Source organism: Lepidothrix coronata, unplaced genomic scaffold (assembly GCF_001604755.1).
Source record: "Lepidothrix coronata isolate B3197 unplaced genomic scaffold, Lepidothrix_coronata-1.0 Scaffold22, whole genome shotgun sequence".
Taxonomy (NCBI): Eukaryota; Metazoa; Chordata; class Aves; order Passeriformes; family Pipridae; genus Lepidothrix; species Lepidothrix coronata.
In genome coordinates, this window is record NW_016690202.1 from 1905574 (window position 1) to 1933498 (window position 27925).

A 27925-nucleotide genomic window follows, 5' to 3' on the forward strand; every position below is an offset into this window, starting at 1 on the left:
AAAAATAGTGATTCTGGACTTCCAAAGGGTCTTATATTCACTGGGTACATATTTTCTCTTTTGTTAGTGAAATTAATTCCTTGTGGCCTGCCACTACATGTTTACCTATTTTTTTTTTAAATGCTGTACTTATTAAAGTGTGCTGTTTTGATTATCATTGATAGCAGTAGTTTTACTGTTATATGTTTAGTTGCATCAAAGCAGTTAGCCTGTAGAGGGTGCTGAAAGCTTGGAATTTTTTTTTTTTATTGCATCAATGCCTAACTTAAAAAAACCTGTATTAAATACTTTTAGAATAAATAGCCCCAAATTTGGCTTGCTTTTGTAACGTAACTTTCTGTTATTTTTATATAGTGAAACAGAGTTGCAAATCACTAAGGAACACAAGAAGGAGCAGATAAAGTCCTAGGATACAGCACCACTATAAATCAACACCTGATAATACTGTATAATCTTGCTAGTTGCCAATGAATATTGAAGATGATAAGTCAAGTAGAGAACTCGATGATTATATAATGTGCAGTTTGTGTGAATATAGTTAAATATTGTAAATAGAGTTAGGAAATGTATGGTTTAAAAATAATATCAGGAAGGAGGAAAAGCATGTGCTTTTTTGGGGTGCCGTGGAGTAACTAGAATTGTTCAGAGAACGTAGCTGAGATCTTCTCTAAGCTTTGAAAAGCAGCATTAGTGCCTCTCCATATCTACTGGATATAGTTTCATGGTAATCATAAGAAAGCCTTTATTGGAGACATCACCTTGGCAGCACGTAGTCATCCTGTGGCCCACTAATATACTCAGAGCTTTCTCTTACTTGGTTTACGACCTGTGAATCCTCATTCTCAACCCCCTCACCTTGTATCAGAAATTCCTGAGAGGCCTCAGTGCTTTGTAGTTTTAATATATGTAACTTTAATTTCCTAGTGCTCTAGACCTTGTTTACATTTAAGCTTTTCTGATTATCAACCGTGTTTAAAATATCTTCCCGTATTGTGCTGCAAGGCGTGTCTGCACAGCGCATCTTTTTGTATTACATTCAGCAATTACCATAGTAAAAATACAACCTTTAAAGCTTGTTCTTGATTTGCTTAATTCTACTAGCAATCTTCCTCTAAGTGAGAAGGCTCCTTTCAGCATGTACAAATCCCCATTTTACGTCTGCTTTAAATTAAATAATAAAACTGTCACTTCAGAATACCAAGTTTGTTGCTTAATAATCCTTTTTTCTGTTTTCTTGCTTTGTTTTGCTTTTTGCTAAGAAAAAACAAAGATAAGAGGAAAAGGGTTTGTTTTCTTTTATCATAGATTGTCAATTTAATATTTTCTTCAAAGTAATTCTATGTATATACACACACACATGCACGTCCATGTTTACAAAGCTCTGTCTCAACAAGATTAGTTTTCTTATCTGTTTCTAAGTAGTTGTCTAGCAAATAAAATTATCTTCTTGTGCTTACTGTTCTGAAAGACTGCAAAGGATATATTTAGGAATCTTTTAAACCTGGCAGCTGGCAAATTGCTTTACCATAGTTGCAGTGTCTTTATTCCTTCTTTCAAGGAATGAATAGAATGGCATAATTTATGTGGTACCTTTTCCCAGGTGACAGGAAATTACCAATAGTTTCGGCTTACTGAATATACGAGTTTTGGCATGGTAAGGGAACAAAAAGAGATTTAGCCTGTGTAGCAGTCTTAGTTAATCTTACTTTCCCCAAACTTTCAACCTGGAAGTATACAGGCAATCTGTTTGCTGTGCAACTTCTTTCATGGTCATTCGAAGCCTGGAATTAATTCTGCTGCTTTGCATAGCATGAAGCACAAGCGAGTAGATCCAGCAGGTTCTGAGGTCCATGAAAGCAGAGTCAGAGAGGTGACCAGACTAATTCTACCAAACCAAAATAGAATGCCAAAGAACAGGCTTTTGGCTAAACTGCCTTCTAATTCTATGCTCTTGTTCTGGAATGGCCTTAACTGTAGATATAACCCAACACCCGAGATATCTTGGCTATAACTGACACAGGAGCTGTACAGTTCATCATTCTGGAACTTGTGTGCTTAGAGGCAGAGTGTCGTTCCAGAAACGAGGCTCTGGGGAAGGCAAGAGCTGCTCTTGAAATTTTTTTTGCATATTTATGAGTGCTTATTTGAAGTCAGATTTCCCCTACTCAGGAAAGCTGTGAGCTATGGGAAAAAAAAAAACAACAACAACATTTGAACTACAGAAGCACAACAGAAACTAGAAAGTTCAATGATGAGACACTCAAAAAGCTTTGTGAAGAGCTATCCCACCTGGACCTGACTGTCTCCTGAAGACACTGTTCTGTGTGAAGCTATGTTGAAGGCTGAGAGTTATTTTTCTTCCTCATCTGCTGAAGGAAGTACAAAAAGAAAAATTGTTTTGGTTCCTCGATGTGACGTTTGGCATTTGACTATTGCATTTTCCTTAAGCAATTGCTTGATAATTTCAACTGACCGCTGACCGCACTGCGGCATAAAAGTCATTTTAGATGTAAGAGACAGATGGGATTATTGGAAGTCTCTTTTTTCTGTCTGTATATACTATATATAACTATATTCTGCATATAATAGAAATTCTGCAGATTTTTCTTAAATGAGTGACTTTCATTTTCTGTTGAAAGTTGCAGGTTGAATGTAAACACAATTGTAGGATGTATAGCTAAAACTTTATTTTCCCCTATGAATCTATACAAACCCAGGAAAGTTATAAAATCACTGGAACTGTTAATGCATCAGGTAACTACTACATATCTAATGTAATTACTGCTAGAATGACATAAAAGAAAAGCAACTCCTTATAGCATTCAGTTTATATATATTAACGAGGTCTCTGAGTTTTGTTATTTATAAGGATGGAAAAGTTAATCAGATTAAACTTTGTGTCCTTCTGAAAAGCAGAAACTTCAGGTTTGCCTGGATACTTAGTAATTGCCTTTTAACATTGTTTTTAACCATTTGCATAACCTTCTAATAACCCAAATAATTACAGAATTGTTTGGGTATAGAAAGGATCTTTAAAGATTGGCTAGTCCAACTCCCCTGCCATGGGCAGGGATACCTTCCATTAGACCTGGTGGCTCAGAGCTCTGTCTAATCTAACCTTGAATGTTTCCAGGTATTGGGCATCACCACCAGTCTGGGTAACCTATTCCTGGACTGATACTGATGTGACCCTGTAGATAAAATTTACGCTGTTCTGAAATTCTTGTGTTTATTTGCTGTTGTCTTCTACACACTTTTTCTTTGATAGTTCTGGTAAAGTTACATTTTAAAATTTTCTTGCTGCTCATTCAGAATGCCTTTTAGTGTTTTGTTAGAGTTTGTTTTGGTTTTGAACCTATATGCCTGTCTTTTATTTCATGCCCGTTTTGGGGATTCTTCGTGTGCGCAAAGCAAGCCTCCAAGATTCTCTCTGTTTTTTCTGGACTGTGCAAGCCCTTATTCTAAAACAAGCTCATTTTGATTTTGTTGGTACCTTCTTTCCTGGTATTTAGACTTGTGTAAAAGAACCATACTGGTTTATTTGTTCACAGTTCTGGTTTATTTTCTTTAAATTTGCTCCCACAGATTGCATTAAAGTAGTTCCTATTGTGACATTTCATTTAGTGCAGTTCATTTTATCATAATCAGTTCTACATTGTCAACAAGTGTTTTTAGTAATGACTTCAAATCCACTTAGGTTTTTGGGTTCAGTTTTATTTTTCTGAACTGTTCAGTGTATCACAAAATACTTATTGATAAATGTTGTTGTTACAGTGTTCCCCACTATATATATTCCAGATCGTAATTTTCAAGAATTGTCTTCTTATTTTAGTATCTGGCAAAACACAGTTTAAATTAAATTCATCTGTAGGATTACACAAGACCTTGAGATATATGAAACAGACATGTTAACCTTGCTTCAAGGAATTAGTTTAGAAAATGAAAGATGTCATGTCAAATAAAGGATGACACAAAAAGCTGCAAGCTGAAATTTAAGCATTTCATAGGCTTATGGCGTAATGATGCATACTCAGAGCTTTTGAAAAGCCTGTCTCCATAAAGAAGTTCACTTTCTCAAAAAAACAAACAAGCAAACAAGTGCCAAAATTTAGGCATTTCTTCCTTATGCTGTTCTATTGAAACTTGACCATCCTTGATTTCTGAATGAATGGTCCATGTGTCAGGTTAACTCTTGAAATGTAGGAATATCTCTGTTTAACAAATGGTCGTTAGACTTCTTCATCTTTCCTTACAGCAGGAGTTTACTCTTGCACCTTTTACCTGTTGGGTCTTTTTAGCTTTAGATATTTCATACAAGTTGAATAGGCTGTGAGTGTTACTTGTTACAGTAGTTAAGCACTCCAGTGCATGACTTTGGTATGAATCTTACAACAGCTTTCTATTTAGAAGCTTCATTTGAATGTACTAGAGATTAGGTTACAGACCTGAGGGACTGTTTAGAATGTGAAAAAGTGCAAAGGAAATGTTTAATTATTTCTCTAGCATATGAATGATCTGTTGCTTCTAATGTTGAATATTTCTTTGAAAATTCAACGGGTGTTTGTATTTTTAGTTCAGACTGCAAATTTCTTACAAATATGCATAATTTTAATGAAAAACAAATTTTTTTTCACACTGTTCCTTGGTTTGAGAAGGAAAAATACAAAGTGCATCTTTACTAAAAGGCAGTTTCATAAAAAGTATGTAGTAGGATGATATTTTTACATTTAGAATGTTTCTCTGTCCTCTTTTTGCTGCTTATAACTTGATTCAGGAAGCTGAACTTGTGATACTTAGAACAGTTTACCTCTTTGTTACCACGTAAATGGAATTCAGTTCTACAAAGCATGTTTTAAAAGCTTTTACATATTTTACAATCAATTATTTGAGACTTTTCCTTTTGCATAAGTGATTTTAAAAATAATTTGTTTTGTCTGATACAGAAATTGTAGTTGCTGAGAGTGTTGTTGTCATTAAGAAACTGCTGCAAACCCAACCAGCACACCATGGTGAAATTATTAAGCACATGGCCAAACTCTTGGATAACATTACAGTGAGTATTTGTTCACACTGTCTTATTTTCCTTGCTGACAGATAGTGAAATTTTTATGTCCTTTGAATTTGTGCTACAAATGGAAATAAGTATATTAGAGAAATACAACATAGTTTTTAATTTTTAACATAAAATATGGTGTTATGTGATCTTAAAGAAAAGGAAGTAGAAGCTGTCAGGTGGCATCTATTTGTGCCTTAGACCTGGGAAGTGATTTTTTGAAAGAGATCCCTGGAAATGTTGAGTATGTCAACATTTATGAGTATGTTATGCCAAGATGAATAGCAGGTTTAGAATGTGGAGTGCGTAAGTTGCAATGAAAGTAAGGACAAAGAAGCAGCTAACTTGAGGATTATCAGCCAGTTATGTTAGTGATCTGGAGTGGAGTTTAAAAAATTTTATTTTAAACCTTTTTCCCCAAAACACCTGAGCTTTCCATCATATCAGACATGCTGCTGTGAATGTGTCTTGAAGTTGCATTTTTATCTCCTGTGAGATTCTGTGGTATTTAGCAGTAAAATTTGCATTATTTGCTATCATCTGTCTTTAGATTTAATTGACCTTTAGGTATGCAAATAGCTATTGGCCAAATTCTTCACACAGTCCCAGTAATTGGTACAACATTTAGTAGTCTATCCTGAATTAAAATATAGGGCTGATGACCATTAGCTACCTATTACATCATAAACCAAAGGTGACAGATTTTGATCTGTCAATAATTATTTTTGTGAAGAGCCTCTAAATAGGACTGTTTAGTTTCATAAAATTACACATTTATTGATGATGGAGCAATTTCTAAATCAGTGAATCTTCATTTCTCAGTAGCTGAATTTGGAAAACTTTGGAATATGAAAAGAAAAAGGAAGTGGTTCTTGGAAAAAATTGTTGGTTCATGTTACTGACAAATTAAATGAATCTTTGGCTCCTAACAGCTAATGATCAAACTCTTTAACTGATGTAAAGAAAAGAAATTCTACTGAATTGCTCATATAAAAAGAGGATATAAGATAATGCTGCTAATTACATATCAAAATAAGTATTACCTATTTTATAATAATCACCTGTGTTTTCAAAAAAATTGTGCAATATTTTGATTGATTATTACAGTCTCTTAAATAGTGTATGATCTTATTATAGACATCTTCTGTCACTTCACCAAATGAGCTTGTCATCTTATTTCCACGTATTGTGCAGACAAAAGTAGTTATTTTCTAAATATTCCATTTAACACTTAAAAAAGATTTGTAGCTCTTTTATACAATCAAAACTTCCAAGTAAATACTTCAAGTTTTAAATAAAGAGAATATTTTTGGAAAAGAAAATCTTTCTTTAAGTTGAATAAGGAAGGCAGAAAGACATGCTGTACTTGGATTACTTCAGTGTTCTCAGGTTTTCCAGTTGAGGTTGTACAGAATATCAGAAAGTGGTAAGTAGTAGGAGAACAGTCTGTGGAACAGACTTTCATTCCTATTCATAGGAATAAATTAAAAATCAAAATCTGATTCTGAATCATACTACTTTGAGAACAAAGGAGTGATAGTGATGCTGTAGGCTCTCCAAGGTGATTGTTTTATATCTTGTTTGACACTTTTCCATGTATTTTTTAATAACTTCAAGATATATATCTTTCTCAGTATGCTTCAGAATAAATTTCGAAGAAGTTCATATTTATAATTTGAATGCCATATCATTTTTCTGAAATAACCTCCCCCTATTATGTCTGAAAATGAATGTATTCCTTCACAGAATGGTTTGGGTTGAGAGGGACCTGTAAAGGTCATCTAGTCCAAACCCCCATCCCCTTACTTCTGTAAAGGTTGAGCGTATACATTTAGGAAGGAGAATATAATTACTGAGGATGTGAGTTTGAAATGTCAACATTTAATAAAGTATTACTGGAGTTCCTGAGATCTGCACCTGTAATTTAAACATTGCTCTTGGTAAAAGTGGTTGTGACTTGATGTAACACAATTGCCTTGAGATTTGTATGCTGTAAGACACAGACACAAATCGAGGATTCTTGACCATTATAACATTGACATACGGTATATGTACATACATACACACTTGTATACACACTTACTTTGCACAGGGTTTTTTAGTGTTTGGGGTTTTTGGGGGGGGGGTGGTTTTCTGACCTCTTCTGTTGGGTAAAGTATTAGGATTGAAACTTACGGTACCTACCCTATAGCTGTATGCAGGAGTCTTTAAAGGACTCTTGCATTTGGATGTAGGAGAAGCAACCAAATGATATGGTCTTGCATGAACTTGACAGAAACTAGAGAATGGGAGAAAATAACCAAAGAAATTATTTGTTGCTTTTTAGAGTTGAAATTAACTTAATACTAGGTAATACACAGCTGAAAGCATGAACAGAATTAAATACTATTAAGTCAAAAAGCTTTTAAGCAAAAAGTAAACTTTCTGATTGTTCTGTCAGGGTTTAGTTTGGGTAAATGGTAAACAACATCTAAAATAAACGAAATTGGTGTAAACTCAGTAGAATACCTTAATGGATTGGTGCCTGAATTTCTCTCATTGATACTGTTATAAATTTCACTTGTGTTGGCCTGAGATTGTGATTGGCAATGTCGAAGTGCCTAAAAATCTTTCCTAGCAATGTTTCTTTCAGGTCATGTACTTTACTGACATTCTTGTCTTCATCTTGTTTTCATCTACAGAAGTGTAGTGGGTTGACCCTGGCTGGAGACCAGGTACCTACCAAAGCCACTCTATCACTCCCTTCTGCAAATGGACAGGGGAGAGACAATACAATACAGGGTTCATGAGTTAAGAACCAGTAGAGATCACTCACCGATCACTGTCACAGAGAAAACAGACTTGAAGTGGGGATATTAATTGAATTAATTACTAACAGAATCAGTGTGTGATAATGAGAAGTAAAATAAGCTTCTGGAAGCTTCTCACAGAACCACACAAACCCAATACAAGAAACCATTACTGAGCCCTTGTAGACCACTGACTCTCATTTACAGTAAAGATTAAGTCTATGTCATCTTGCCCTTTGATTGATTGTTTCTTACATATTTGAAAAGAGTGATTATTTTTGTTCCTTTGCTTTTGTGTGTTTTTATTTGTGCCTTAAACTTTTATTCCAAGTGTGCCCAGCGAAAGATCTTTGATACCTGTTTTGTGTCTGGTATTTGTACATAAACCCATGCATAGTACAGCACAGTACAGCTGGATCCAGCTACACTCCAGCTTCTTTCCTCCACGCCCTTCAAAAGCTGTAACTGAAAATTGCATGTGTGATGGTGTCCTGAAGATATTAAACAAGAGAATAATTGGATCTCTTTAAAATTCTGTTTTTAAAAATCATAAAAACATTTCCATTTAGCTGTTAATATGTTAATGACATCATCATTGCTTTACAATTTAATGACTTGCTAAGTTGTGGACCAGAGATCTAAGCAATGCTAGTTTGTGCTAGGTGTTCACTCTGTGATAGGCTCATGTGTATAGCTTTTAGAGTGACAGATTAAAAAATACACTTATGGGAAAGGGCCTATTCTTTCCTTGCACTTTCTCTTCTTGCTGTCAGTCTGACATTTCAAATCAACTTTATCCCTCTTTACATTTCTGATTCCAAGTAAAATTTAAAAAAATTGCTAGCTATGCAAATTTTCTTCTGGATGCAGAGAATTATATCTCATTTGCAATTTGAATATCTCCTCATTTTGTGATATGTGGATAATCAGAATTAGTGATTTTAAGCTGTACTTCAGCCTTATGTAGTTTGTGATTAAGTTGAGAGATGAACTACGATAGTTTTTCAATTGTGCTGCTTAAAGCAATCTGTAAAATCTTTATAATAGCTTTCTCTAACTGCTGAAGGTAACCAGTTTTGCTTTGAGGGGAGGGTATGGGTGGTTTTTCTTTTTTATTTTTTAATCATTTATTTATTTTCCTTGAGACGGGTAATGGGTTGAAATGGTAGCAGAAACTGCCTCCTGGTCCTAAAGGCTTAAAAAGTGCACTTAACCACTTGCTCAGGGCATATAGAATAAAACATCAGGCAAAGTAATTTACAATCCTGTTTGCCTTTGAGGATAATGCAGAGCAGGGCTGAATAATGAAAGTATTATTTCCTGCATTTTTGTCAATTCAAGGTCCCTACTTAAGCTGTACTGGAAAAGGCAGTGAAGGTCTAGAAGGGGCTTCATTTCTTGTTTGCTGCTTTGAGTGCCCTGGAAACAACAGCTGCAGGATCATGCACTAGATATTTCGTGGTTGAGAACTGGAAAACTTAAACAGGGAGAAAGAAGTCTGAAAATATTGTGTGATTTTGACCCCAAATGAATCCAGTGACACAGAAACATTGGGTTCATCAGTTCGACATACACTTTTCATTAAAATGGCTTTTGCTCAGGGTTTGATTCGAAAAGTCTCTAATTGATATTGATTCTTGTGGCACAAAATTGTGTTTAATATATATACGGTATTTACATAGTAAGGTAACCACCTTGTTAAAAAGCAGAGTCTCATGAGAAATTTCATCTGTCTTCCATTGTCACTATTTTTCAAATTAGACTTTGTTTAGTCTTTTTATTTAACAGTCTAAAACTAGTTTATTACTCTGATAATTACATTTTGCAAACTGGGAAAAAACTTGAAGGAGTAATACACTTTGCTTAAATGCACACTATTTAAATATATTTAAATATATTTAATTGTGGTTTTAAAGTGTAGTCCTGAGTTTGACTAGGAAAAGTACAATAGGGATGTTAGTGTTTCATAATTAATGATGTTCCTAAAATTGGTCTGCACTGTGAGCTATTTTTGCTTTCTAAAAAGATAGTAATAGGAAAAGGGATGTTTCTAATAGGCTGCCGTCTGAACTATGGTACTTGTAGAATTCTAGTATTTTAACAAGTCTGTAATGAAATATTTTAGAAAAATAAATCTGCCATAACTGAAGTCTGAAGTTGCCTATACATTCTTATTTAGAGGTATCTATCTGTACAGCAGGCAACTTGAACTGCTCCAATACTGGAAAATTTAATGTACCACTCAATTACTATTCTTTAGCCCAATTTAAAATAATAGATTAGGTGTAAGGTCTTAATGCAGTGTAACCTTTGGAACATTAGAAATAACCTCTTTCCCTTCTGAAATCGGTGTACAGTAATGGCATCAGTCTTACCGTTTTGCAGACGAACATACTCTAACTGCATTTAACGTTCTTATATGTAGCAGTTGTTTGCCTCTCTTGTGCTGTGAATTCCAAGACTATTTAATTTTTTTGTCAATTCACATTAAAAAAATAATTACAGTGAAACTGTCAAGTAGCTCCAAGTAAGACCTGTAAGAACCAAGTAAGAACTTTCTGATCAGAGTGTTTTCAATTAAGGTGGTAGATCCTATTCAGAAATTGAGAATTGTAGTTTTGAACTCCTGTCTCACCAAAATTCTATGTTAGCTTGTCTTGGACATTTGCAAAAATATGAATCTTACTGTCATAAAATTTGGAATAAAAATGAAGGAAAGATAGCAATAGTGTTAAAGAAATCCATGTGCTTTTAAACTAGATAGACAGGATTTGAGAAAGGTGTATAGTTGGAAGCAATTTCTGTATGAATATAGTAATATAGAAAACCCTGGCTTGTTTCAACATGATGTGCAGTGTAACCTGGTGGCAAGGATTCACAACCACACCTCAGAGGCTTGGATTGTGTTCCCAGTTGCCATCACCTTATACTGTGAACATGAACATGTTGCTTCTGTGTGCCTCTGTGTCCAAGCCTCATCTCTTTGTCTCATCAACTTGTAACACGTGGTTTTTGGGGCAAAATCACTGTCTTATAATTGTACGAATATTCTGCCTAACACAGTGGCCATATTGAACAGTTTTTAATTTCACTCTGCATTTCTCGCATGGCAGTTGTCTTTAAATAGTATTTTGTGTAACTTGTTATTGAACACAGACACATACAAGTATGCAAGTAGTCTGTGAATGTATTAATTTAAAATTCTCAATGTTTTTTCAGGTTCCAGTAGCCAGAGCCAGCATTCTGTGGCTCATTGGCGAGTACTGTGAGCGGGTTCCAAAGATCGCACCTGATGTTTTGAGAAAGACAGCCAAGAGTTTCACTAATGAAGACGACCTTGTGAAGTTGCAGATCTTAAACTTGAGTGCAAAACTGTATTTAACAAACTCAAAGCAGGTAAGCCTAAACTCAGAACTGTATGTATTAGAGTCATGGTAGGTTTTGTACAGTTTATGTAGATAAGTAGTGATTTCTTCTGTATACGTAACCAAAACTAGTCCATATTTTTGTATGAAGAAAAGCTTAACATCAGTTTTCAAGAAATCTAACAGACTAAATCTAACCATGAGTCTTTAAGTATGCTGGATCATAAATGTGATTTTTTGTTTCTTTTTTTCCTTGGGAAACTCAATTTTTCAATTCACATTAATGGGGAAGATTTGTAAATTGTATTAGTAATATCAGAGAGGAGATTTTCTGGATATGATTTGCTGTTTTCTGAAACTAAGACCAGAATTGTCAAGGAAATACTGTCATTTTGATAAGAAGCTGCTCATTTTTTTTATTCAGGATATCTAAAAGGAGATGCCAGTAAAAGGCCTTGTTTTGTTTTTCCATCAGTGCTTGTTTTAAAGATAGTTACTGCGTTCCCTTTTTCTATTTTTTAATATGTTTGTTTGTTTACTATTTCATTTTACTTAGTGGAGAAGGTTGGCTTTTGATATCTCTAGTAGTAAAGATAATCTAAAAATGTCAGATAGTACAAAATGGTCAACTTAGATCTCCAGGCAGCTGAATAATGGCTGTGAGAGGTGCCAGCTGCCTCATTCTTCTCAGTGACAACACTGTGAACTCCATCACTCTCTGGCTGTGGAATATAGTATTTTGACACTAATTTGTCACTGTAATTCCAATTACTGCTTTAAAAGGTTCTAAAATCAAAGATTTCTTTTTTCCACGTGTAGAAGAAATATATTGTCTGAGATTTATACACTTTTCTGGGCTGCTAGACCTCTTTGTTTTACAACAGTTTGCACAGCACCCCATCTTGCATCTTCTCAGCTGTGGTGTCTTCTTGTTCCTTGATAGCTATATCCAACTACAGATGTGATCTGAGGCTTTATTTTGTAGGGTGTGTGTAAGATGAACTGTCTCACCATGCACTCAGATAGGAATGAGTGCTTTGCTTATACAGTGTAAAATGGGGCAGTAACAAAATACTTCTTTCAGTCATTGCTCATCCTGCTGAAAATGCTGACTGAGATAAGGAAAGATTGGTTAGACTATCAAAACTGTCTTCTTTTAGCTCATTACATAATATTTAATAATTTTCCATATAGTTTTTTAATTTTCCGTGTAAATTTTTCCACACCATATTTGGTGAAAAATCCATCGCCTACAAGGAGATGATGATTTCCATGATGGTTTTTTTCCAGTTTCACATCTTAATACATTTTAAACCATATATATGTTGCATAACCCTTCATTCAAATAAAATACCACAGACATAGTGTTTGTTCTCAGACAACTGCAAGAGAAGTGTAGGGAACAGAACAAAGGTCTTTATGTAACCTTTGTTGACTTCACCAAAGCTTTCAATACTGTGAGCAGGAAAGGTCTATGGCAGATTTTGGAACGCTTAGGTTGTCCCCCCCAAGTTCCTTAAAATGATCATCTCACTCCATGAGGATCAACATGGCCAAGTCAGATATGGCAATGCACTTTCTGAACCCTTTCTAATAACCAATGGTGTGAAACAAGGCTGCGTTCTCGCACCAACCCTATTCACAGTCTTTTTCAGCATGATGCTCCAAAGGGCCACAGCAGACCTCGATGATCAGGACGGTATCTACATTCGATACCGTACTGATGGAAGTCTATTCAACCTAAGGCGACTGAAGGCCCACACTAAGACCTTAAATCATCTTGTCCGGGAGCTGCTCTATGCTGATGACGCCGCCCTTGTTGCCCACACAGAAGCAGCCCTGCAGCATTTAACATCCTGCTTTGCAGATGCTGCTGAGCTCTTTGGGCTGGAAGTCAGCTTAAAGAAGACAGAGGTCCTCCATCAACCTGCACCTCAGGAAGTCCCCCATCATCCTCACATCACCATTGGCCAATCAGAGCTCAAATCAGTCCAGCAGTTTAATTACCTAGGTAGCCTCATCTCCTCGGATGGTAAGATTGACGGAGAGATAGACAACAGGTTAGCAAAGGCATAGAGTGCTTTTGGAAAGCTTCATAAAAGAGTTTGACGAAATAAACACTTGAAGAAAAGTACAAAGATCAGTGTTTACAGAGCCATAGTGCTGTCTACTCTCTTATAAGGATCTGAATCATGGTCATCTACTGCCACCACCTGTGACTCCTAGAACGCTTCCATCAATGCTGTCTCCACACAATCCTAAACATCCACTGGTCAGATTATGTGACCAATACATCTGTTCTAGAACAAGCAGCAGTCAGAAGTATTGAGGCCATGTTACTGAGAACACAGCTGCGTTGGGCAGGGCACATCTCAAGGATGAAGGACCACCACCTCCCTAAGATCTTGCTTTATGGTGAACTTGCCACCGGCTGCTGCATGAGAGGAGCCCCAAAGAGAAGATACAAGGACTCCCTGAAACGTCTCAACCTTGGCCATATTGATCATCATAACTGGTCTACTCTGACCTCCAGCTGGGAGGCCTGGAGACACACCATCTATAACACTGCTGATGCCTTTGAGAACGCACGCAGGATCACCCTTGAGGAGAAAAGACAACACAGAAACAATCGTGCCTTGCATAATTTACCACCTAAGGAGTCTTTCTGCTGTGCCTTTTGCAATTGGACATGCCTGTCTCATATTGGCCTTTTTAGCCACCAGCGCGCTTGCGACAAACATGGGTAGAGACCTTTCCCAAATCTTCATTCACAAAACCCAGCCATGACTGACTGACTGACGTGTTGCATAATCCTTTATTCAAATATAGTAATGATGATAAAGCAGAAGAAACTGTCTCCCAAGATGCCTACTGAATGACGATTTTCATCAAAAAGTTTTAGGTTGTGGAAAAATAATATCTCAGGTGGTCAAGGTATTTGTATAAAAATTCTAACAGTGTAGGTTGGTGACTCATCTTGATTCAAAGCTCCTTTTAAACTAGAATACCATGAGTTTCCCTTAAGAAGCTGGCAACACTCTTCCTAAATCTACATCCTTATTCCCAGGAGTAATGCTTCTCTACTCACTCAGTATAACAAAGTTGCTTTCTGGAATTACTTCTAAAAAGTAAAGTTTCTAAAAAATGTCCTGCCTTTTTTCACTCCAGTTTTTAGAACTTGACGTCAAATCTTTTACACATGATTGCTCAGTTACTGGTCTGCCTGTCTCTGCTCAGCCTGTGTTTTCTGCCTTTATATTATATCCTACCATATTTTACTTCTACGAATACATTCAGAGTTAATGGAGTTGTGAAAATCTCAAAGCTACAATGTCACTTTATTGAAAAGTAGTGGTAGAATAGCAAAGAGACAACAACCAACAGATGAAAAGAGCTCTTTCCTCAGGTGAGGGAAAGGCAGATTGAACTCATTTGTGAAGCCTTGTTTGGAGAAAAGCGTGGAGTTCGGGAGGAAATAAAACTTGGTTATTTTATTCCCTTTCTCCAAATCTATTATTTTATTTGCTTGTGGTTTTCTTAGTCATATGTTCAAACACCTAGTGCAGCACATTTACAGGAATGCTTTTTAATATTCAGCATTTTTATAATAATTTCCAGTATACTTTAAATCCTGTGATCACCCCATGAACTTTCAAAGGCTGTTTATAATTTAAGGAAGAGTTTCAGGTTCAATCCTATCTGTATAAATATGTAATAAAAGCAGGCTTTCCTCTGGGTGTCTGTATTATTTGGTAAACTTGCCTCATCTTTTCAACACTTAGGGTCATAAAATCCTTATGAGTGTGCTAGATAGCTGTCTAAAGGGAGCTCATATAAGAGAAAGTGTTACCCAGAAAATATGCCATCTAGTTGCCTTGGATGTTTCTTGCCTATAGCAGGAAGAATAAAGAGATTTTGATGGGTTTCTGTTGCCTAATACAGTAGGACTCTCACCAGAGAAAGTCCCAAGTAGTTCTAGGGTGTAAATAGATATGTCAGTCGTAGTTAAGCACAATACCCTTATCTTTTGTGCCTGAAGAATCAAGTTACTGCAAGCTAATGATGTCAAAGAGTAGCTAGATAACTGTTTTCTCACTTTGCAAAGCCTCATCTGTTGGTAATATTTCTATTACAAAATTTTCAAGTGGGAATCTACCAAAAGATTAATTGCTGCTAATGTAGGATAGGCAATAAATTCTTAAATAGAACTGTTGTCGCTAGAAAATTCTAGAAATGTTGCTGAAGGATGACTTGAATGAATGCTTTTCACACTAGCCAAACCAAAATGTACAAAAAATAGCCTGAAGAATCAAGTTACTGCAAGCTAATGATGTCAAAGAGTAGCTAGATAACTGTTTTCTCACTTTGCAAAGCCTCATCTGTTGGTAATATTTCTATTACAAAATTTTCAAGTGGGAATCTACCAAAAGATTAATTGCTGCTAATGTAGGATAGGCAATAAATTCTTAAATAGAACTGTTGTCGCTAGAAAATTCTAGAAATGTTGCTGAAGGATGACTTGAATGAATGCTTTTCACACTAGCCAAACCAAAATGTACAAAAAATAGCAATGGGTTCTAACAGTGTGGAGATAAAAAAAAAAAATTCCCATATAGTATTATATATGTTCAGATAACAGCCAATATTGGCATATGATAATAAATTTATTAGCTCATGGATCAGAATACTTTGTCACTATTCTAAGAAGCAGTCATGGTGTGCAGATTCTGCCATATTTCACCAAATTAGCATGCTTGCTCAAATGATTTTCAACTTATTATGGAAATTCCTTTGTTGGAGAGACTGATGTATATTCCTTAGTTTATTTTTCGTTTTTAATTTAGAATATTTTTTTATTAACTACTTGCATGTAGTAAAGGTCTTCTACTTGTTTGGTTGCATTGCTGTAAGAAAAATTTAAAAAATTTTCGTGTTTCCTTGCTGTTTTCATGAAAACTATACTAGATGTGAAGCTTGCAAAGAGACTTCCTGAAGATACAGAACATTCTTCCGTGTAAATTTATTGTGTATTTATCTGTATTGGACAGTACAGGAAAGGTGTCTTAGGGGACAGGAAAGGCAAAGGATCACGGAGAAAATGATTCCATTAAAGGAAATGCAGTCTTTCAGGATCAACTCTTTATCTGTCTAATTTGTCTTTTTCTAATTCCGTCAACACTCACTGAGAAAATGCCCACCATGAAAACAAGGCCCTAAACTTTTCCCATCCCTATAGCAATTCCCAGGCTAAGACCACTGTGTTTTATGATCCGTTCTGCTGACCTTTCTACCACATCAAGGAGTCTTGTCTTGTTTTACAGAGAAGTGATGGCAAAAAGTGCAGGAGGTATCCCTCATTTAGTTTAATTCATGCTACCTGGGAACCCTCCCTTCCAATTCCATTTCGACTGAACAGCATAAGTCCTGCGTGAGTGCAGATTATGTATACTCTGTTTGATGCAGTTGTTTAAAATTTTATACCCTCATACAGAAATAGCTGCCAATAAGCTGTGAAATACATGTGCGAAAGTTTTACCTTTCCCAGAGCTAAAACAGTACCTTGGGGGGGAAAAATATGTTCTCACAGAACCGTTCTTGGGTGTCAGAGAGAAAAAAGAAACAAAAAATATTTCACTGAAAGGTTTTTTTGACTATGCTTTTACTATTACTCTAATATAAATGACTAACTTCTTCAAATCTTTGTTGCCATTGATTATTTTGTGAAATGCTTGCATATATTGCTTTGTATGTGGTTAAAATTAAAACCAGTTTTTGTTTACTGTGTATTTCACCTACAGGAGTTAATCATTATTCTGAAAAAGTATTTTTACATCTCTAGAAAAAAACCCTGTAACTTGCATACTCGAGTTGGAAGTTATTAAATGGAACTTTTTTTAGCAAATTACCTACAACAAAAATTTTTTTTATATGTATTTTTTCTTCTCACATGATTGAAACTATGTTATTGTTGTAGCAATTGTATGATAAACAACATATATATGAAAACTTGTTTTCTTTTCTATAAAGAAAATAAATCCTTCATGATGATACATTTTTAACCCTGTGTTATGCATCCATTCTGAGTTGAAATACCAAAATTCACTTCCTTAGGATGGTATATTGTTTCTGTTCTTTTTCCTGTTTGCTTTTATATAAAGGAAGTGACCTACTTTTTTCAAATGTATTGAATGGATGCAAGTCAATTCAGCACTATTGTTCTGGTTACACTACATTATTTCTAAGATACTGGGAAGTTTCCCTCCATTTTTATATTATTTTATTATCTTAAAAATTAACTGAATTATTAGAATTACTAAAGACATGTTAGTATTCTGAGACATGAAATTAGGAAGCCCTATTATGCTGTAAAAACCTGTGATAGTATAAGTTGCTCTCTTACATAAATAAATAAATGACCGATATTACTGGAGGCTTTAAGCTTCAAGAAAAAAAATGGAAGAAGTCTTTCATCCTGGTTTTTAGAGGGCATCAGCAGCTTGCTTTTATGAAAAAGTAACAGCTAAATGCACTGCAAATAATTTGCAGTAATCCAGTTCAGTGATTCATGTGTCTGCTTTAATGGGTCATAATTCAGGATAAAGTAACTGAGTGCAGTCAGAGTGCAGACACTGCTTATGCCAGGGACAGTATCTCTTCATAAAACACACCTCAGCAGAAGCAGTTTGCCAGCCCCCTAATACCCTCTGATGTTTTGATGTCCTGCATATTTTTCCGATTAAGTTTTGAGTGCCATGTTTTTAGTTGTATTTCCACATTCATTATCCTCACGTAGACCCTTCAGCGGGTTTGCCATATATGATTATTTTTTTAATGATGCCTTTCTTTCCACTTCAGCAGTTTAATAATCTAGCACATGGCTGCTTCTCAGTACTCAGCATTCACCTCCCCAGTACAGAAGAGGACATGTGCTTTGGCTGCAGAATTCCATTTGCAGCTTTAGAAATGCATATTCCCTATGGAGCAACATTTGTTTGACATAACCATTCATTTTTATTACCTCTTTAAATATGTTTATCCAGAGTTATCAATAATCATAAATAACTTGGATTCTGTTCTTGTCCTGGTTTTTTCCACAGACAAAATTGCTTACCCAGTATGTATTAAATCTCGGCAAGTATGATCAAAGCTACGACATCAGAGACCGTACAAGATTTATTAGGCAGCTTATTGTTCCGAATGAGAAGAGTGGAGCTTTAAGCAAATACGCCAAAAAAATATTTCTGGCACAGAAACCTGCCCCATTGCTTGAATCTCCTTTTAAAGGTATAACTGCCAAAACCATTTGGTAAATGTTCACTGTGTAAAGGAATGTAGCAGCTTATTCTATGTCAAATACTCTCACAAATTGTGTCACTTAGCAAATAGAAAAGATTAATATGCAAGGATACTCAGTCTACTTACTTGCTTTTCAGCAAGCAGGATTTGCATGATGCAAACACAGTGCATTTTTTTTATGATAAACCCTGACAAACTGATGCATTTTTATTCATGTGGATTTTAAATTTGATTTAAATAACAGAAGGTGTGTCTTTTGAGGAACACTATTCTTCAATTTAGGAGAATTTATCTGGACTTCATTAGAAGGTTCTAAATGTGAGTGTTGCACATGTTTTATGAACCTGAAATAAATTGAATCTCAGTAGATTAGGTTTTTATTATTTTTCTCCAAAATCGTAATTTTTCCTGTGCATTTTTCCTGTCTTTTTACAAGTAAGATCCATTGTCTCTCTTCTCAAATTAAAAGGTTATCAGGTTATCTGAACTAAACATACTCTGTTACTGTGACAATTTACAATTTTTCTTTTCATACTTACTTAGGTCTAGTTTTGAAGCTCTAAAAGGAGCTCCATTTTGAAGAAAAACTATTAAAATTCTGGATGTGTTTGTGCCAAGACATGTATATGGATTGTTTAACTGTGCTGTCATTCTTAATATTCACAGTAAAGTAATTTTTAGAGAAGCTACATTTCAGAGCAACACCTCTAAACACACTGACTGATTAGCTTTTTTATTGACCATTATGGGGGAGATTATTGTAATCTATGGACTGAAATCAGTTTTTTGACCTATGAAGAGCTTCCTAGTTTATATTTATTCCATGACATTTGAGGTAATACAATGGCAATTACCTTTAGCCCTGATTAAGATTGCTCTTTGTGGTAGAGCTCACGGTGTTTGTGTATTTCTCCTTTCCCCTCCCCCCTCATTTTTTTAATAGATCGGGATCACTTCCAGCTTGGCACCTTGTCTCACACACTGAACAGCCAAGCCATTGGCTACCTGGAACTGTCTGACTGGCCAGAGGTGGCGCCTGACGCTTCTGTCCGAAATGTCGACGTGGTCGAGTCGGTACGTCAGCATCATTAAAAGTAACTTTGCTGAAGGCACTTGTCAATATAGTGTATTAGCCCAAAATACAAGTATTTAAATGCTGTCTGTGTGCTGTACTGAAAACCATTGATTCATGGGAACATCTGTGTTGGGTTTTTTTTTATCTTAGAAATGGAACATTTGGAAGCTTGCACAGTGCTTGCTCTTTTCAGTGAGAGAAGTGGATCAACTGTGGGCCACTTCTGCTTCACTTGTGGATTAAAAGGGCTTTTTTCACCTCCATCTCACTTCTGATCTCATATTTTTTATATTCTATATACTCAACTGCAGTATGTTAATTGAGTGTAGGTGGACTACCAAACTAGGAGATAAGTGGAAGTTAATTTGTGTACAAATCCAAGGCTAAACAAAAAAAAAGGTAATACAAACAAAAGGCAGTAGCAGGGGGTTACATTATATGTATTTTGAAGTGTAAAGTTTGGATGAGACCAAGGTTTACATTTAGGATAACCTGGAGAGAATTAAGAAAGTTTATAATACCGAAATGTCGTCTATTAGTGCACTAGTCATGTGTTGACATATAGGGCTGGTCCTCTACGGTTCTTTGTGACTGTAGTGTAAACTCTGAGGCAAAGTTGTGTTTTGGTACCAGAGCTGTGATTTATATGTCAGGTATCAGAGTCCTACTAAAATGCTGGTGAAGGTTGTTGAACAGTAACAAAAATGTAAATGTACTGGTATATGCTGTGCTGATGGTGCTCCTGGATACGCAGAAAAGCACACAGTCCTTGTAATGAGCCAACTTCTGTAGTAAATTGTGGATGATTAATTTGCATAGATGATGTTAGGCATAGAATGGGTAGAGGAGATTCTAAAACGTAAGTGTGACTTGCAGAAGCCAATGGACAGCAGTGTGGTAGAACAACCATTTCTCCTTAGTACTGTGATACTACGTCTGCCTTCTTATATAGATTTCAGGAAAAGACATATTTGTGTACAAACTTCTGAAAGTTTTTATGGGAAGAATCTAAAGGTAATCAGCTCAAACAGAGGATTATAAATTGTAGGGTTGGCATGAAAGAATGTCTGAAGGTGCCTTTGTCCATAAAACTAAAAAGCATTGCAGGAAATTGATCAAATGGAGTAATCCATCTACAACATAGTGGAAAACATCTACCTCCAGCTATTTAAACCTCAAAACAAATGGGAAAGTCCTTCAGCCATGGGATTTTTTTGTAAGTATTTTCTTTGGAGGGTATTTCGTTGTCATTAACTTTGTTGTGGTTCTAATACTGCATCTGCCTACACAACATGTGTGAGGGAAACTGAGTTAAGCTGCAGTGCATAATTAAATTGTCATTTATATCCAAAAGAATAGTGGCTTTTTAAGTGTCAGCTGATTTTGGTGTTCAACAGGAAACCAGTGTGTCTCTAGAGCTGTACACCCTTGCAGGTGATAGTTAGAGCTATTCAGAAGTTAGTCTTGTTCCAGATCAGAGCAGTCACTGAGGCAGACCTGTATCACTCTGTTAATATAGTTGGCGGCCATTTTGGTTTTTTCCCTGTCCTGAGTTATTCCTTTGTTTCTCTAGTATAGAGGTATATGGAAAGAAAAAAGGTCTGGGCAAAGTATTGCCACATTTTGGCATTCTCTTGGTTGTAAGAATTACTTTTATTTGGGGAATTGCAATGGAAGTGAAATATAATTCCTCTGTGGCTACCTACGGAGTCCACATTCTGTTTTCCACTTAAAACTTGGGATGATAAAGATGGTGACTAGCCCTATTTACCCGTAATTCTAGTCATAGTCAGCTGGATCTAGAGATAAAACTCTCAGACTTCGTGTTCTTTTGGCATAGAAATTAATTTATTGTTACTGATGCTTTTAATCTGCCTTAGTAAATCTTTTTCTAGACTCTCTAATAGACATATCTCACCTTTTGTAGGTATGTACAAAACTTCTAGTTCTCCTAATTGTGGAAAATAAGAGAAGTTTAATAATTTCTCTTCACTTGCTTAGATGATTTATTTAGAAACTGCTCAATACTACTACTGTGAGTGTTATGCTTTGATATGTGTATATATTTGTATTGCTGATTGCAAAAGTAAATGTAAATTGAAATTTATTTACAGGCAAAGGAATGGACTGGAATTCTAGGTAAGCCAAAGAAGGAGAAACCTACTGAAAAGTTCTACTCTGAATCAGAAGAGGAAGAAGATGAGTCTGCCAGTACGAGTTCATCAGGTAAGTGTTTGGATCTCCACTGCCTGGAGAACTGTATCTTCAGAACTGGCTGATACATTAAAAAAAATGGAAAAAATGCCAAAAAAAGCCAGAGCTATGTGTAAAGTCAGGAAATGAGGGGAAAAATTTTACATTCACTGCATGAGTTGGCCTTTGCTTTGTTTCCTAGTTAAAAAAGCTAGCATGCTATTTTCATCCTGCTTTGACTCAAATGTAAGTAGTAAGAGTCTGTAACTCCAGTTAAAACTGAAGGCACCTAGCTCTTTGCAGGAAGAGTGCCCATGTGCTTGTCTTTAATGTTTTTTTGAATCTGTTGGTGGTGAAGTCCTGTTTTGATAGCTTGTGCTGCTGTGTTGTTAAATGACCAGACTTCTGTAATTGTGTAGTCTTTTTGTGGGATTTATTCAGCAAACTGTTTCAGTATTTCTCTCAAATTCTACATAACGTTTTCTGTTTATTTTAATGGGGATGATGAGGAGCTGCTTATCAATTTCAGTTAGCAAAGGTTCTTTTAACCCCTAACTTTTAACCCACTTATTGCTAGATCAGCAGTTCCCCAAGGCAGACATTTCAGAAGATGTTAATATACTTCAGATGTAGTGAAGATTGTAATTCTCTCAAGTCCAGACCTTAGACATAGAAAATGTTTAACATTAGAGACATAAAAGAATTATCGGCATCTAGTTGAATGGAAGAGGGGCACCTTAAAATCTGAATATGGAGCTGCTTCCTTCCTATTCTTAAACTAAGGAAATATGTAGAAGCATTTAAGAACTATATCACTGAAATTAAAGATTTCTGAAGCAATAAAAGTATATATTCACTTCAGATATTTGAATATTTGGTAACTGTATGATTAATTAGAGGATGAATAATTTGTTTAAAACAGTGATTCAATCATAGTCACTATGGGTATTCAAGAACAGATTATCTAATTAACCAGTTGTTTGAAAAGATTTTGCAGCTAAGTGAATGTATAGATTAGAAAATTTGAGGTCACCTCCAGCTCCTAATGGGGTTATGTAACTTTGAAAAATCCACATGCAATTAATTTATTATTAGACTTTTTAATTTGATAAAGTATATAATACTGTAGGCTGAAGAGGGCAGATCTTTAACAAAATGTTGCGAATGTAAGGGGAAAGTGATTTTCTTGCCTGTTTTTGACACAGGGTAAATAATGATAAAGCTTACAATTGGATTTTAAAATACTAAACCATTGTTTAATTTAAAACAAACTTGGATACCTAAAATAGTATTTATTTAAGATATTGAGACTGAAATTTTAAGGGTTGTTTGTATTTCAGGGAGTGAGTCTGACAGTGAAAGCGAGAAGGAAGATAAAGAGGAAGGCAGCACTGATGAGACTAGTGGGAGTTCCTCTCCCAGTGAAGAATCAACTGACAGTGATTCAGACAGCAAAGAAAGTACAGTAAAGAAAACATCTAGAGCTGCCAATGAAAGGTAGGTATACATTTGTATGGGTTTTATTTTTGTGATACTAGCTGTTAAAGCACTCTTCATGTAAGCAGTCTGCCAAGCCTTTAATTATGTTTTTTTGGGGCTGTTTTGGCCAAGGAGTGATGCCAGTGTATGTGAGTAATAGTCAGTGTATGAACTGGGTTCATATTTTTGTTAATCAGACTATTCTTATGTTTGGAATTAATTTCTGACTTCAGTAGAATCTTGGGTGGCTTTTTGAAAATTGAGGTAACCTTGGGAGGCTGAATCAGTGATCAAACAGTTGCGTGAAACACTTAATTACCTTTCGCAGCAATTTTGCTGAGAGCTAAAATTAAGTCCTTCAACACTTTGCCATTATATAACTAAGACAATTGATTTTTCTAAATAATGTTATATTAAAAAGATTATGATCCAAATATTAGAGGCAAGGGCTGTGAAGGGAAACGGTCATAAGATATTTAAGTGTTAGTGCTTTTTAAGATTGCCTATTATCAACAGCATTATCATGTATTAAAGTATCATTAAAATTTTGAGTAATTGGGGCTAATACCTTGGATTGTATGAATCTGTTTCTTCCACTGCTGTCAGCAAGTGGCCTCTGCAGACACGATCGCCCTTTACTCTGTAGTCTGCTGCCAGCTCACTTGATGAGTTTGCAGCTCAGCTCAGTCGTGGCTGACAGCGCTGATTGGGGCACAGTACACACTCTGCTCCTTTTATTACAGACAGTAATTAAAGCAGCTCGCCTTGCCACTTCCATAACAAACACAGCATAATGCCCTAATTATGACTTTATTAATTTAAGTCAGGATTTAATGATTTTAAAAGTGATTTATATTGTTTTTCCTGTTCAGAACAAATGAAATCTGTAGGTTAAATTAATACAGGCTTTTCATCATCGCAAAGTTAAAAAGCTAGTTACCAGTAAATTCTTTTCATTAGAATAACATCTGAAATTTTAAGCAGTAAGATAAACAATGATTACCCATCAAAACTGGTTGATGTGCAGTAAAGTAACATTTTTAATCTTCAAATCTAGTTTTAAAGCTAAGATAAATTGTTGAAAAATAACTTCATTTGTATAATGAGTTCAGAACAACTTATTTGTTGATGCAACTACAACTTCTGTTCAATGGCAGTGAAAGAAATGTAGATAATTTTGTCAGTACCAGTCATGAAGAAACTTTGAACACTATATGCTAGTGAGTTTTTGTTTAGTTCATTGACCTTAAACAAGTTTTTAAATGTTGTCATATTGAAACATAATTTTTTGATAGAACCAATTTTTCACTGTGATTTTAACAATCAGATTTGCTCCATTAGACTGTTTTTGTGAAGTGTACCATTGCTCCATTTTTAGCTTTGCAAGCTTAAAATTTGTTGCTTTCAGAAAAGAATGCTTTTGACTAAAATATCGAGAGTTGATTTCAACTTCAGTTATATGTGTAGGCATTATTAGCATGGTCTAAATATTTATCTTGATTTTCAATAATTTTGATTAAATTTGATTTAGGCAATTCAGTCCTGGGAAGTTCTTGGGAGGAGGAAGACTTTACCCTAATTATTTTGCTTTCTGTTGTGTTACATTTTTCAGTTCTCCTTCTTTGCATTTTTTTCTTATAAAAATATTGAAATCTCAAACAGTAATGCAGCATAGTACATTATTTTGTACTGCTCCTAAAGCTAAGCAAAAATGTATAACAATTTAATTTGAGTCCAGAGGGATTCTTAATAATTGAGTGGTCTGGATTTGTTTAATTACTGTTGACCTTGTTACCCTTCAAGCACTTCAGTAACCAATTTATTGTCTTGGGAAGGAAGCTTAAACAGGTAGTGTATGAAACACCTGATTTGAAAGTATAAAATGTTTGCTTGCAAATCCAAGAACAGAGGGGGTTTCTTTGTATGCAGTATTAGTTTTTCTGCTCCATGATAACTATTAGAAAATAATCTTAATTTCCTGTGGTATTTCTAGGTAGTAACTCCCCCTGAGACAAAAAGGTAATCTACCAATTGGTAGTTAGAGTATGATTAGACGCAAACAAGCCAGATAATATTCAGTAGCTGTTAGCACAGAGCAACATAACTCAACATGGCCAGGGTGAATGGAACTTTACTGTGTGAAGAATAGTTTCCAAAGTCCATTATCTGTAAGGTATTCAATGTGACCAAGGTTATCAGAAGATAACAGCTCTTGGTATAAACTCTTTAGTGAGTTGAAATATTTGTAGACACTGTAGGTATTATTTGTAGATGGTATGGTTTGATTTAGAAGAATTAACAAAGGAATAAACTAAATGTATTGATTTTCTTTTAAACAATATTAATTTACAAAAACTTAACACCTCATTCTGTTAATCATAAGTGGAATAATATGAAAGTGTCTTTGTATATATATTTCTGCACTTCTTTCTGCAGTGTTGCAAGCTGGATGCATGCAAATTGTTAATATTTAATGTGTTCACATTTTGTTTGGCTGTTTTGCTGGTTCAGATTATATGTGATGTTGTGTAGCTTGATAGAACAATTTTGAGTACCCTTAAAAAAGTGACTGCTTCATTCATAACTGAGTTTTTTATCGTGAAGCAATACTGACTTAAAACTCATTTAATAAAACTTTGAAATGTTGATGTAGGATATTGCCTAAAAAGATTTCTTTTGTGATTTTACATGTCTCTTAATATTTTTTTAATTATATAGTGATTCAGAAGATATTAAAAAGAAGGCAGAGGGAATCTCCAAGAAGAGAAGCACATCCAGTTCCTCTGATACAGAGTCCTCTTCATCAGAAGAAAGTTCTTCAGGCTCCAAATCAGAATCAGACTCTAAAAGTGACTCTGAGCCTGGAAAACCTAGAAATGCTACCTCTAGTAAGGTTAGTAAGGTAAAATATATTTTTTAAAAACCTCTATGAAATATTAAAACATTAACTGTCTATACATGTTTTTTTCTGTGGGAATGGAGATAAGTAGTCATTTTATGCATATCAAAAACCCCCAGAAATCATGAAAAAAAATTTTCGACTTTTCATAAAAAGACCAATCCCAAGGTAGTTTTATAGTTAAATCCAGTAAGCGTATTTTTATAATAAAAAGCATATTTCTGTTTAAATTCCATTATATTTTTACTCCAGATAGATGAAGAAGAAAATAGAATCTAATTATTTTTTATAGACAGAATGTAATATTTTTTCTAATAGTCTATTATTCTTATGTAATAGAATTTAATTATTTTTAATCTATTTTTAGGTTACTATTAAGCTGGTGAAAGCTTAGTACGTAGGTGTTAATGACTGTTTTATTAAAATGGAATCTTACAGTATAATTACTGCTGGACCTGGGTCTGATAGAAAAGAAAACTGAGAAACAAGTGTTAGTACATTGTCTGTTAAGAGTTTGAGGACATTCTAGTAGAAACACTAGCTTTGTTTTAAAATTTCCTGTGAAAATTGAGAATAGTGCAGTTAGTGAATCTATAATAGAGGTGTATACATAGGTTAGTAGAATTAATATTCTTAATGAGAAATTAACTTTTTATTGCTGTGTTTGGTAGCTTACAAAGAGTTCTGCTACTTCAAATTCTATTAGCTTTCTTAAAACATGCATGAAGTAGCAAGCTTTAAAATACATCTTTTTTTTAACTGGACTTGGAAATATGTGAGGATGCAAAAATGCACCACAGAGCCATTTATGTGTCAGTTAAGTTTTAATTGCTTACTTTAGTGAAGCAAAAGAGCTTAACAGTTCATTAGAATCAAGCTAGCATTATAGAGCTAAAGCTAATAGCAGTGAATTGGTTTCTGTTTCCCTACCTACTTTTCATTTAAAAAATAAATAAATGAGGAACTTTTTGCTAAACCCTTTGTGGTAGAAGAGTAAAAGAGTTTCTGAAACCTATTTTTCTGTTACGAAATATTTCTTGTGCATTTCTTTCTGTACTTTTATAAAAAATTTGAAGGGTAAAATTGTAGCTCAGAAGTTTCCGTTTTAATACTGATGTGTGGTATTGAAAATCAAGTGAAATGCTGATGCATTTTAAATTAAACCAATACATTTCAGTCAGAACTGCTGTATTAGATTGCTGAATAGTCAAAATAGACATTGTTGCATTTGATGCAATTGTAGAAGCTGGTGGACAGGTGTGTTTTGAACAGTTAAGAGAGAATGCCATAACTTTATAAAGCTGTTTCAGTGTGCATTTCCTTTAGTTGAGAAGCTAAGGCTATCTGTGTCTCTAAATCTTGAGCTTAGGTTGCACATGGTCTTTGTTTTGTAACTTTATGGGTCTGTCTAGGAGCTCTGAGTTGTAACCTTAGCTTTTCCCTTCTTCAACCAAGTAGAAAAATGATGAAGTGAGGCTGTAGCATTTGAGAAATGGAGGTGTGTTTTCATGGTTTGATCATTGTTTCCTGCCCAAATACCACACTGGGTAACACATCTGTGTTGAAGTTTTTTCTAGTAGAGAAGCTAGACTGCATCTTGCCAAAAAATGGTAGCATAAAATACATAACCTAAATCCTCTTAGAATAAGCTGCTTTGATGCAAAACGGGACATGAATTAGTTATAACAGTTTGTAGCTTCTCATATCAGCACAGTATTTTTTCACCAAAAAGTGATACTCTGATGTGCTTAGTTCTGAACAGCCACTGCAAAACCA

At 35.0% G+C, this 27925-nt stretch overlaps 1 protein-coding gene and 1 long non-coding RNA gene across 4 annotated transcripts in view; one reads left to right on the plus strand and one right to left on the minus strand.

Moving 5' to 3' along the window:
- AP3B1 (adaptor related protein complex 3 beta 1 subunit) overlaps positions 1-27925 on the plus strand; it is a 147645-nt gene that overhangs the window by 59423 nt on the left and 60297 nt on the right. For all 3 annotated transcript variants that reach the window (XM_017808082.1, XM_017808080.1, XM_017808083.1), the window contains exons 14-20: positions 4944-5053; positions 11062-11238; positions 18305-18491; positions 19447-19577; positions 21693-21804; positions 23112-23268; positions 25969-26143. In XM_017808082.1, the coding sequence (XP_017663571.1) occupies positions 4944-5053; positions 11062-11238; positions 18305-18491; positions 19447-19577; positions 21693-21804; positions 23112-23268; positions 25969-26143 (1049 nt within the window). The remainder of the gene's footprint in view (positions 1-4943; positions 5054-11061; positions 11239-18304; positions 18492-19446; positions 19578-21692; positions 21805-23111; positions 23269-25968; positions 26144-27925) is intronic.
- On the minus strand, positions 1647-7333 carry LOC108494033. The gene is made up of 3 exons (XR_001873703.1): positions 7238-7333; positions 2290-2366; positions 1647-2181 (listed from the first exon to the last, which is right to left on the minus strand). It is a non-coding gene; the product is annotated as an uncharacterized LOC108494033 (long non-coding RNA).